At 28.7% G+C, this 12,990-nt stretch overlaps 1 protein-coding gene across 3 annotated transcripts in view; it reads right to left on the reverse strand.

Annotated features, from left to right (window-relative positions):
• The window catches only part of LOC106682506 (diuretic hormone receptor), a 283,519-nt gene that overhangs the window by 49,641 nt on the left and 220,888 nt on the right, over positions 1 to 12,990 (reverse strand). For 2 of the 3 annotated variants that reach the window (XM_067051687.1, XM_067051685.1), the window contains one exon: positions 355 to 451. In XM_067051687.1, coding sequence (XP_066907788.1) covers positions 355 to 451 — 97 coding nt within the window. The remainder of the gene's footprint in view (positions 1 to 354; positions 452 to 12,990) is intronic. The other variant, XM_067051688.1, reaches the window with a different exon arrangement.

A 12,990-nucleotide genomic window follows, 5' to 3' on the forward strand; every position in this document is an offset into this window, starting at 1 on the left:
ACAACAGTCGAGAAAACAGCTATCAATATTTATGTCATTGAGTACGTATATACATATTAACTTGGGCAATAGGCTTGTATTGAAAACACCTTTCAGTGATATGTGACATATCAAGAATGAGGTAAGATAGAAAATATTAGTGTTATGTGTGAGGGAATAATATATTGAAAATAATAGTAAAAGTTGGCAGTAATAATATGTTGATAAAATAATAATAAGATCCGAAAAGTTGTAGAGTCATATAAACTAATGCTGAGAAACTAGAATAATTTGAAATTGAGTTTTTATTAACACTAACCACTCTCAAACAATTGAATATTATATTAGAAACTAACACTTATATTATTTACTTACCTTCGACAAACATCCAAAAAAAGTTGGTTAAAAGAAAATAATGTAGAAGCGTAAACAGTACCAAACACGATATTGAATCTGTGTGAATGGATACCTGCAAAAATAAAATTAGAAATATAAGAAAATAGTTATAATTCAATTTAAAGTGATTAATTATTATTAGCTCATGTTATAAGTAACTTCCGATGTAGCTAAGTAGAATCTATTGTTCGTATCTTCCCACTATGAGTTACCATGACACAAGTTTTTCTTTTCACTATATAGACGAGGCTTCATTTAGTGTTTTGTGTGATACAAGTTACGATAAACTGTTTCTGTTAATATGAATTTGGTGAATGACACAATCTTCCTTGTTTAACTGTAACAGTTTATTTCATTTACAACGACGTTTCGGGATTATCCTCTATCTTCAGGTTGCTAGAAAACCAAATTCAACAAAATTTAAACCCATGCTTACATCACTACTATATCATATAATCATCAAAACTATTTACATGATAAAACTACTTTATATATAAAGTATAATTAACTCCTTAATTTGTCATTAATGCTAATATTGAATCATATTATTGTCACTTATTTAATAAAAAAACTTTTTATAATATTAACTATTATGCATTTTTAAGGAGAATAATTACCTTAATTAATTAATAATTAATGTTGTAAGCATGTGTTTAAATTTTGTTGAATTTGGTTTTATAGCAACCTGAAGATGGGAGATAATCCCGAAACGTCGCTGCAAATGAAATAAACTGTTACAGTTAAACAAGGAAGATTGTGTCATTCACCAAATTCATATTAATTCTAGAAACTCTTACACTAGAAGATCATTAATTTACTGTTTCGGATTTTTTTACCCTCTGAAATGGACGGTTTTTGAATGGAAAAACATTCAATTCTGAAGAGGAAGTCAGGCAGGCTGTCGAAAACATCTCTACATTTTATAATTTAATGAGAGAAAAAAAATGCCTAGTAAAAAAAAAAAGAAGTTATTAGTGACTCGACCCTAATATTTTAATATTTACATTATTAAAACCTTTTTATTAACTAGGTGATATATGAAAAAAAAAATTCTGAACGATTAAATATTCGTTTTACTTCAATTCTTAATATTTATCAATCCCACATTAATTAAATTATCCTTTTGACTAACAGCGTGTAAATTTGGAGTATTGAATGTTGCCTGACTCATAATCGTGGTACGAACACAGGTTCAAGAAAGACCATGGAAGATCTCTTTCTCAAGTTCTCTCTCTCGGTCTTTCAAGTTGCGTATAGTTAAATCTCGCTCCTACCATCTTAGAAATAAACCGAGTTTCTCACCTCACTGACTAATGAATCAGTAGTACGTTATGAACTCAAATACCTCATTGGTTCATATAAGCCACTGTCCCATAATCTTCAATGATTTTTATAGCTAACATTATTTGAGCGAATTCGATTTATTAAATATTTTCTTTAATATGAGTGTCCTTTTTAACAAATTTATTTCGCATATGTTATTGTTGGTTGAATCGCTGCCTAGTATGTTGTTGACAGCACTTCTGAGATTAAATCCCGACAATACTACCGTTTTTGAAAGCCTGCAAGCAATCTTTAACAATCTGCTTTTAAAATTATAAATAAAGTTCTTTGTCATTTGATATAATATTCAAATCGGAGGTATTTTCTAGTGAATATAATATATTTCTTGTGTTTTTTTACGAATTGAAATATAGTTTAATTATTTTTTAGCCAAATTTACAATTTATCCAAAACAATTCAGAATAATATGTTGATTACTGTTCAGAAATCAATTATTTTAACTGTTATCTGCAAATCACGTGAATTTTGTAGTCTCGATAAAAGGTTTGGATTGTATGTATCCAGAGCATCCGAAAATTTCCTGCATTCATTTTCACTTAAAAACTACACAATATGGGTATGTCAGTAACATTTATATGGGTTCCAAGCCATATAGGAATCGCAGGGAATGAACTAGCCGATCACACTACAAGAGAAGCACTCGTGCTTCCCGGACGGGGCAAAGCAATTTTAACTCCGTCAGAGATGAGCAGGCCTCTTGTAAAGGAAGTCAAAGATAAATGGCAATTTTTGTGGAACGAAAGCCCAATGAATAAATTAAAAATTATTAAAAAGGACGTCAAGCCCTGGGGTACCTCCAGCCGCAAATGCCGTAGAGAGGAAGTTGTACTGACTAGGCTGAGAATAAGTCACACGAGGCTCACCCACTCCGAACTGCCAGTATTGCAATAACAATCTAACAATAAACCATGTTTTCCAACGATGCCCATATTTCACACCACACCTCAATAGCTTAGGACTAAACCTAGATATCTCAAAAACCCTTGGAGACGATGATAAAGCAATAAAATTGGTGTTTCAGTTTTTAAAATCACAAAATGTACTGACAAAAATATAACTTGATCAGAAGGAATAAATAATAATAATAAAATAAATAAATAAAATAATCAAATTAAAAAATAAATAAAATTTAACGAATATTAGCAAAATTAAATAAAATATAAATGGCGTTGATGACCAATGAAGTTTGGCGCCCCTAAACAAAACAAAGACAAAACAAAAACAAACGTGAATTTTGTTCAACAGTATTTCATTGCTTTATTCTCTCTGCACTTTCAATTTTTATAATTATAACGAATTATATCTTTTGTTAAAATCAATCAATCAAACTAGTCAACATTTAGTTTATTCCAATCAACGATTATAACAATAATTACAATATTAAAGATTTTAGTATTTGATTGAAGAATTCGCTGCAAAAAGATGTAGCTCCATACTGGAGGAGTTGGGACTTTAATGTACTATTATATTTTTGTTGTAAGAAATAAATAATAATTTCCTATTGTACGAAGAGCTTTAATAGTCTGTTTAATGATTACAGTTAAAGTTTTAAATAAATTAAATATTTTAGTGTTATTTGGTTAGTCACAGGGAATGCATACATTAATTTTACATTAAAAAAAATAAAAATTACTAAACCACAAACCAAAATGCTATGAAATTTGTTGGAGTGGAGATTACAGCTAAATTGAGTATCTAATAAGCTGTTAGTTGTTAGGTGTAAAAAGCTTGTTAACCCGTTTACAGAACAAACATTAATAATTGCTACACTTTCCTGTATAAGTTTCATCCGAAAGTTTTTCAATTATTTAGTTATCTCCCTACCTGTACCTGAAAAAGAAAACAAATATCTTAATTGTCAATTTATTTTTCTATAAAGATATTTAATGACAACATACGAATCTACGTGAAGTGTGACATTCTATTAGTTACTACCATATGAAGGTATGGATAGTCCCTTTTCACTCACCATTTGAGGTTTCTAATTATTTATATCAGAAGGGTATAATTATGGCTTCAAAATGACATCTTAATAATTATACTAATATATATATGGCAAGGTTATGTACTTTTTTAGAACTTTTTCTTGTGATATTTTTAGATTTTTGTAATAGCAAAGCCTGAATCAATTGTTGCAAGCTGTAGTAGGTGAGTGCTTTATCCATGACCAAGGTTTTCAAATGAAGTCTGAAACTACTTTAGCTCTGTCTATAAACCTCAGAGTAAGAATTGACCAAACTATTTTACTATCAATAGTTTTACTAAATGAGATGGTCGAAGGAATTGCTATTTTTCAAGATCTTCTAAAGCTTTGTCTTACTTGTTCCTGAGAAAACTTTGAGGAATTTCGAGGACTTTTGACGGTCACACAACACGAAAGCACCATGAATAAATTGAAGCAGTCCCCATGCGGAGAACCGAACGAGATATTTTAAGCTGGTGAGATTTACGAAGGCAGATTGCTTACAAGTGGGTGAGAGATCTCCGTTATTCACTGTTGTAAAAATACAAGCCAACGAGTCTTCCAACGGGTCGTTTGTGCCCAACAGTTTATGGATCTCGCTTACTTTAGTTTACTTCTAGATAATAGAAGTGTTTTAACTCACAGAGCATCTTGACGTCCTCAACGAGGGAAGGCTTTAGACTCTTCAAGTCTGAGGTCTAAATTTTCACCATTCCACCAGCGGAACGGTCCCTCCCCGTTCCAATAATCCACTAGCGTAAGCCAACCAAGTTTACAACCTTCATTGGACACCTCACCTAACCTTATAATCCCAAAAGGCAATCCAAGGTATCCTTCATACCCAGCAATACATATAGCATACCTCCTATATGTACGTACTAAATACCAATTAAAATCTTTACAGGAGGGTACGAAAAAAAACAACAAAAGCATCTTGACTATATTGGTGAGGAGCCAAATAAGGACCAAATGATCCAAATAAGGAGGATCTCTGAATATAGATGAAACGATAACCCATTTGATTATTATGTTACGTACCAATTAATTGTTTAAAAGTCAGTACGTATTCATAAATTGTTCTGCATAGCAATTTACATTGAGAGGGTTTTTATCGAAAAGTTGATAAAAGTTCTGCAGTGTTTATTGTCACGCAAAGCTCAACAACGGGGCAACTTTCTACGTTATATAAAACGAAAAATTCTGAAATGTTCTAGTATATGATTAACTATGTACCATTCTATCACTATTTATGAGATCGTTCAACTAAGACAATATTTGTAAGCCTTGCTTAAATATATGAAACTTCGAAACATGGTTTATTTTAATCTTATTTTTTTAAAAAATTATTTTATTATTGTTTTATTTATAATTATTTTATAACTTATATTTGTTTTTATAACTAACCATTCAAATAGTGTCTTAGTCACAAGTACAAAATTATATATCAAAATGTCCCTTGTTCATAGGATAGGCCAGTGGTTCCCAAACGAGGCTCTGCAAGAGTCTTCGGGGTAGGAGGTTTCAGCAACACATATTTTGTGAGGATTTATTGACCAATTAATAAAAACAACCGAGTACACAGAATAAGATAGAAATAATGATCCCATGTATACTTTGTTACATTTTTATTAAAAGATTAATAATAACTACTCATTTTTTTATTTATTTCTGAGTTAGCATCTATCCTTGTCGTGTTCTGAGTACATTGGATTTGCATTTTGTATTGTTCTTTTCTTTTAGATTTAAAAAAAAAATAGTAATTACAACTAGAACAGTTTTTTATTTTCATAATCAACTTTTTAATGTCTTTAGTTAAATTAATCGATTATAAATCCGATGGAATAATTTCTTTGGTTTAAGATAATAGTCTTTAATTTTTACTATTTCTGAATCGCTTTTTATTTTTGATGTTGATTTATTTTATTTTTGTGCACATAAAAATAATACTAAAAAAATGAATTTGAGGACATAAATTAATAAAGATATCTATCCATCTAATAGGTGCTAGTCGGTCACTTTGTTTGGAAACACAATTTTTGAATGACAGTATGAATTATTATTGATATTATGTGAGGAGCCTGACCTGAATTATTCATAACGTTTTAAAGTAACAACTTGATTTTATTAGTTTATTAGTTTTATTATTAGAAAATTTAAATCCCAATTTTAAAAACTTATTTAAGTTAGGAATTTAAATTTTCTTATTAAGTGATACCAAACATATTCCAGGGCTCCGGGTTTGTATTGATAATCGATTAGTCTCTCTGAGAAACAAATTGGGCAAGTTGACAAGTTTGATTACGTCCAAACAACTCGGAACTAAGAAAGACAAATGGTTGGGATTAGGTAACTCTAAATAGACTCATTGCAGTTGTCGGGGGTGGCCTGCTTAGTAGAACTCATTTAGTTCCCTGATTTGTATCACTTTGGAATGTAAGGAAATCGATTATAAAAATTACATAATTTCTAGTTTTATACTATTAATGACAAAAAATATTTAAAAGGTCTAAAAATTCTAATTAATTTTTTTTAAATAATTACAAATTACTGATCGTTCTTATTAAACTTTGGATGTCAGTCGTACATGAATGTGATGGATTAATGAAATAAGAAAAAAAATTGGAAAACGTCATGGTGAAGTGTGACATTGATGAATTTATAAGGATTTATCATTTATTCATATTTCTTGTTCGTGTATACTAAATTATAAAAAATATTACAGTGAGAATAAAATAAAAAAAAAATTAATTTTAGTATCTTTTCTAATTATTTATTCTCATTCAATATTGATGACTTTTCTCAGTATTCCTGGAATTTCAATGCCTGTAACAACCATGTTCAACTATTTAAACCAAAAGAAAAAGGTGTATATTTTTCAATGCATCCTGGGTGATTTTTTCAAAAAATAGAAAATAGAAAGAAATTGAACTACTGACAGTTCTCAAGTTTATTTTCAAACGACAATTACAAATTTATAAGAAAATATAAGTAATTATGTATCTACCTAAGATACATTCATTTTTAATTTTGAAAACTATCAGTTTGTTCAAATTCATTATTCTTTAGAAAAGGAATTTGGACTTGGTTTTTTTTTTTGTCATCCCAACTCACAGATATGTTAAAAGCTTATTTAAATTTTAAAACATGCAAATAAATTTTTTTTTCTAGGATTTTGGTTTATTTTTAATTCATTGATTATATATCAGATGGTCTTTTTAATTGATTTTATTTTTTGTTTAGATTGGTTCTTTTCAAGTTAGTATTTTTTTAATATTATTTCTTATGTTTACTATTTGTAAAACGTTTTTTGTCGTTGATATTGATTTATTTGATTTTTGAGTACATTAAAAAAACTATGAATCGAATAAATAAAAAACAAAAAAAGAAAATCGAGTACCCAAAATAAGATTCAAATAATGATTCCATGTATACTTTGTTACAATTTTATAAAAAAGTTAATTGTAATTACTTAGGTTTTAATTTCAGAGTTAGCAGTTTTCCGTGTTATGTTCTGAGTAAATCTGTTTTTTTTTTTAGAATAAAAAATAGTTAGTACTACTAAATTTTTTTTTATTTTCAAATCTTTACTATTTGTGAATCACTTTTTATCTTTGATGTTGATTTATTTTATTTTTGAACACATAAAAATAATACTAAAATAATATATTTGAGTACATAAATTAATAAAGATATCCATCCATCAACTCAGAGCACAACAGTACATCTAGTTTGAATTTCGTGTATTGCTGTTTTTTTAGAATAAATAAAAAATAGTAATTACAATTAAAACATTTTTTTTATTTTCAATATGTTAGTTCTCCTTTAGAATTTTTTTTTTTTTTTTAATTTTTTACATTTTACTTTAATATTTTTCACACTTTCAACCCATTCTGTTGAGTAATAAGTGAACAACGATTTATTTACATTGGAAACAGTCGAGAGAACTAATTATATATAACTGTATTTAAATTATTAGAAAAAATAGGAGTAAAAATCCTGAGGATGTGGCTAAATCACGAAATGTCCAATTTTCGAATGAAGAATTTATAAGGAAGATAACTCACATGGTTTATTAATTAATGGTTTATATGGTTTCAGGATGTGGGCTAATACCTATTGTTTTAATTTTAATTACTGATTGCCTATGTGCGTTACCATGCAAATTATTTAAACAATCCACATTTTAGGTTTATTCCGATATAATAATTATAACAAACAGTAATAAAGTTAGGTCATGATAGTTTATCTTAATATAAACTCCGTTAGCAGTAACTGTTGTGTTATCATTCCAGTTTGAGGCAGTTGTCAGATTCAGGATGAGGTGGATAGTTCGTACTCCAGGCCTGTTCTAATTAACAGCTGCCTATTCCACCAATGACAAGAAGTGGGTGCTTCATTAATTGCACCGGTCAATACGAAGTTTGTCTGAGTTATAGAAGTCAAATTTTGATTACTTCCACGTAACTGATTAAAGAACGATTATTTTACCAGATGAAGTTTGCTTTGTAGAAAATAACTTTGAAATTTAGTATTATAATATTTTATTCTATGACAACAGTCTGGTGAACACAGTTTGAAGTATGCAAATTGAATTATTTGTAATTTCAGTCCATAAAAGATTGTTACAACATAGTAGTTGAAAAAATACATATAATAAAAAATATTGAAAAATGGAATTTGATAGAAAAAAAAACTGTTTGAGTTGTAATGAATATTTTTTAAAAATTCTAACAAAAGGAATCAATATAAAATAAAACCAGGTTTACAATTTAAGATAAGAATATTTATTTCATATTATAATTTATCAAAATTTAATAATTACCGTTTAGAAAGTTATTTATGGTTTGGGAACGTGAGTTCTTAAATCCTATTTTATCTCTCTCAAAAACGAAAAGTTTTACGAAACCGAAATTACATATGTATGGCGGGTATATGCCTGGTATGTCACACCAACGTTTTCGATAAAATCGAATGGCCGAAAGTCTTAGTTTACAGAATCGATTTTTCACAGTTATTCAATTATTTCAAAAACAGTACTTACGATTTTGATAAATCTCGTTGTATAAATATACAATAAATTTATATATATCATCTAGTGCATGTTATATCTTTAAAATGCCGAAATGGGGTTAAATGCTGAATATTAAAAAAAAAAAATCAACTGAAGAACCATTAGTTTTGTTTATATGAAATGATCAACCATATCTTATTTGTAGTAGTAATATAAATATGAATTATAAAAGAATTTAATTTTTTTTTCTAATTATTTTAAGACACCAAACACGTATGGATCATTATTGCCTTGATTTGCGAATAAGCAAGGAATAGACTTCTGATTTAGGACTTTTAGGCTGTACCCTTCACCACAAACTGAAAGGGGCAAGGCTCCGGATTCATGAATATGATTATATTGAAATTACACTATTGAAACATGGAAACCTGTCGTAAAATTTAATTAAATTTGATGGTAGAGCTTGAAATAATGGAGAAACTCAAAAAGTTTATCCACGGTTTGTTTGTCATCTTACAAGATGGAATGGAGATCCGCTGGTATTTCGCATAAAGATTTGAGGGAGTTATATACTCGGCATTCAGTCAAAATGTGTTTAACTGTAAGTTCTGTTTCGCAAGTTTGGCATACATGTGGTAAATAGTGGGCCAAGCGCGTATGACGTATTGAAAGGCTCGAATTGAATTTTTAATAAATGAGGAAACGATTTTTACGCAACCGTCCAAAACTCTGACTTTTGACTGAATGAATTTTCATAGCACTATAAAAATAAAAATGTTTTGTAGAAAGACAGTACCTAATTCGGTTTATTTGAAAAAATTATTAAAAAAAAAATTAAAAATATCTCTTATTGTTATTTATTTTTTAACACTGTTTTTCCTTGGTCATATAATAGTTAGATTTTACTTAGCTATATGGAATATATAGTAAGGGGGTTGTCTTCCAGAATAATATGGAAATAGCTGCCTTGAAATGTGTAAGGACTAGTTTCAATTCAAGGTAGTATGAGTAAGTTGTATGATGCGCAAACCTCACCGGATTTTATTTCTTATTTTTATAAAAATTTAATAAATACAACTCTAACAGTTCATTTTTTCAAAATGAAAATTTTAATGATTTTTAAGAGAACATTTGAAGCTAAATATTATGGACTGAACAAGAAACGTAATGAATTTACTATTGAGTATTTCTATTGGACTGAACTCATGAAACGAATATTTCGACGAACTTTCACTATTTAAGGGAGCATAATAATTTTATTTTATTTTTTTTTTTTACAAAATGATAAAGTTTGGGAAGGTTCGATGGCCGCTGGAGTATAACTGCTTGACGGGATCAGAATCCAATGATGGACTGTAATGTGATGATGATGATAATTGTTGATTTTTAAAAATTATAAATTTATTTTGGGCTCATAGTTTTGGAGTTGTATAGTAACAATATATATTGCGTAACAACGTAAAACAAAATAGTAAAATATATAAAAAATATAGTAACAACAAAGGAACAATATAAAATTCTCTATCTACTTTTAAAATGTTTCAACATATCAATTTAATTCGCCAAACTGTGTTTTCATTGTAGACGGCATCTGTATTTTATCACAGCACACGATCCCTTTCCTTTCTTTATTTTTTTTTGTTTAAATTATATTTTATATTACATTAGAAATTGAGAGGCAATCGCAAAAGTGAGTGTGCTATTGAAAAACTTCCATAATATAGAAGTTTTAGTGTAATTTACAAAAAAAATTAATAAAAATAAGAATTTTCAAAATGTAGCATTTACAATTTTTTTTTTTTTAATTTTGATCAGTGTAACCATATTAAAAATGTGTAACCGAAATTCTTTAAGAAATTTCAATGAGCGTACAGACAGTTGTTTTAATTTTTCTGTATGACCCTAGGAGGTTTTTTATGAAGAAAAGTTATGTTCTAAAGAAAAAACTGAAAAACTGAAATTATGCCTCCATGGTTGCTGAGTATCGGACATAGGTCAAGTAGACTACTTTTTTTGTTACACAGAAGGTGTTAAATACCATTTGGAGTTTGTCAACTTTATCCTATTACATCCTGTATATACTTATATTCATATATTGTTAACTTTTTTTTAAACTATTGTAGGTATTTTTGCTCTCCCCAAAACTTAAGTTATATATATGAGGAGAGAGAAACAATATATTCAAAATAAGAAATATAGTTCAATGGGAAACTTTATAATTAACAAACTATGGTTATTATTATTCAATTCATAGAAACAAAAATAAACGGTTAAAATATAAACATATACTGATTTTTTTTTACCTCCGCTATCTGTTATTTTTAATTTAAGATTTTTATTGCTATGAAAAAAATAGTTCACTAGTTTTCAAGCTGAATCCAGATATGGTGTCAATGAGTTCACACTGGAAGCTTCGACATTTCAATTTCTCATCCTTAATAAATTGGGACTAGACTATTTTCGAAATGTACAATTGTGTTGACTACTAAAATACAGGATAATTTTTTTTAAACTGAAAATAAACCATATGACCTTATCTAGCCAGTGCCATTTACAAAGCAGGAGATTTCCAGCGAAAGTTGGGAAATTGATTGTTCATAACAGTCATGTCACTGTTTTGAAAAAAAAATAAAAGTTTGATTTTATTTAAAAATGGACGTTTTCCAAAGATAGTACCACAAATTTGGGTTATTTTCTCACTTGGATCCTACTATAGACTATCTCGAAGCTATTAGGATTGTCACCAATTACCACCAGACTAAGGTATAATCTGTTAAGTACCTCAAAGAAAAAAAAATTATATATATACATTATTTTTGGTGGGTCCTTTGTACTAATACATATCTTGGTGACGTTTCGCAACTTTATTTTTTGCATAGTTATGCCCGACAATGAGAAAGACTCAGTTTTTTAGAACATACACTCTCTTCAAATAATTGTCGCAAAACTACAAGTACATAATGCAATCTCTGACCAATAAATATTAAAATCAAAATATGATTTAATACAAACATTAATTACAATCCTCAACTGCAGTGTGCCCTACATTATGATGCTAACATGTTCAAATTTTGGGAAGCACTTCAACGGTTGTGAAATTAAAGTATGGTGTGTTTAGGCTTCGCCAAAATAAGTTTTTTTTTTGTTTATTTCTCACTAGGTAGTCTGTTGTTGCTATTTTGTCTGTTTCTATTAATGTTATTAATCGTGTCTCTATGTATTTATTACGTTAGAATAACATGAATATCAATTTTGCACATCTGATTTTTAATTGATGGCTCCATACTTATGTTTTTCTACATTTATACATTGCGATCATTTCTTTGGAATTTCTCTTGAAGTTGTGTTTTTACCGATGTTTGATTTTTTGTGCACCAATTAATTTTATGTCCTATTTGTCTAAAATCTGTAGTGAGAGCTGTTTTGTCAGGTTTGTTGTGGTTGTTATAGAGTTATATTTGTGTTGATACACACTTCTTTCTAAAATCAACAAATTTTTTGATGACATCATAACCGCTAATCCAACTAAAAACAATGAAAAATAAATAGTTTTGAGGGAATTTAACAATTACGCTTCCAAATTAAATTTTACTATAGAATTTGAACTAGAAATAAACCAAAACAAAAAGCGATACGTATGACGAAGTCTAAGCACACATACTTTCATTTCAAAACCGTTTCAATCGTTCACCAAATTTGAACATGTCAGCATCATAGTGTAGAACTCACTGCAGTTGAGAATTGTAAGTAATGTTTGTATTAAACCATATTTTGATTTTAATATTTATTAGTCAGAGATTGCACTATGTACTTGTAGTTTTGCGACAATGATTTGAAGATAGTGTATGTTCTAAAAAACTGTGTTATTCTCATTGTAGGGCATGACTATGCGAACAATAAAGTTGCGAAACGTCGCCAAAAGATGTAGTATTCCAAAGTTATTATTGATTGATTCTCTAGACCCACCAAAAAAAAGTTATCAATATATGTATCAGACGGACCAGTATTCAAGGCAACCTGCGATATGTGGTTATTATAAAAAAATCAGCTTTGGCACTCTTTTGTTTTTCCAGTTTTCCGATATATATTAACGGATTATTGGTTGTTCTTTTGAAAAAAAATAAAATAAAAAATGTCCTGGATGGAGGAGGCAAAGAGAATTTTCCTCTAGAATAACCTATCTTGTTTTTACATTAAAATTTTACTGTGATATTGATGAGTAATTAACTCGATGAAGGTTTCCTATATTACGAGCAACGTTTATCTCTTTACTTACAGTGAACTAGAGTATATATTT

This window comes from Halyomorpha halys, unplaced genomic scaffold (assembly GCF_000696795.3).
Source record: "Halyomorpha halys isolate HHAL.00 unplaced genomic scaffold, Hhal_1.1 Scaffold419.1, whole genome shotgun sequence".
Taxonomy (NCBI): Eukaryota; Metazoa; Arthropoda; class Insecta; order Hemiptera; family Pentatomidae; genus Halyomorpha; species Halyomorpha halys.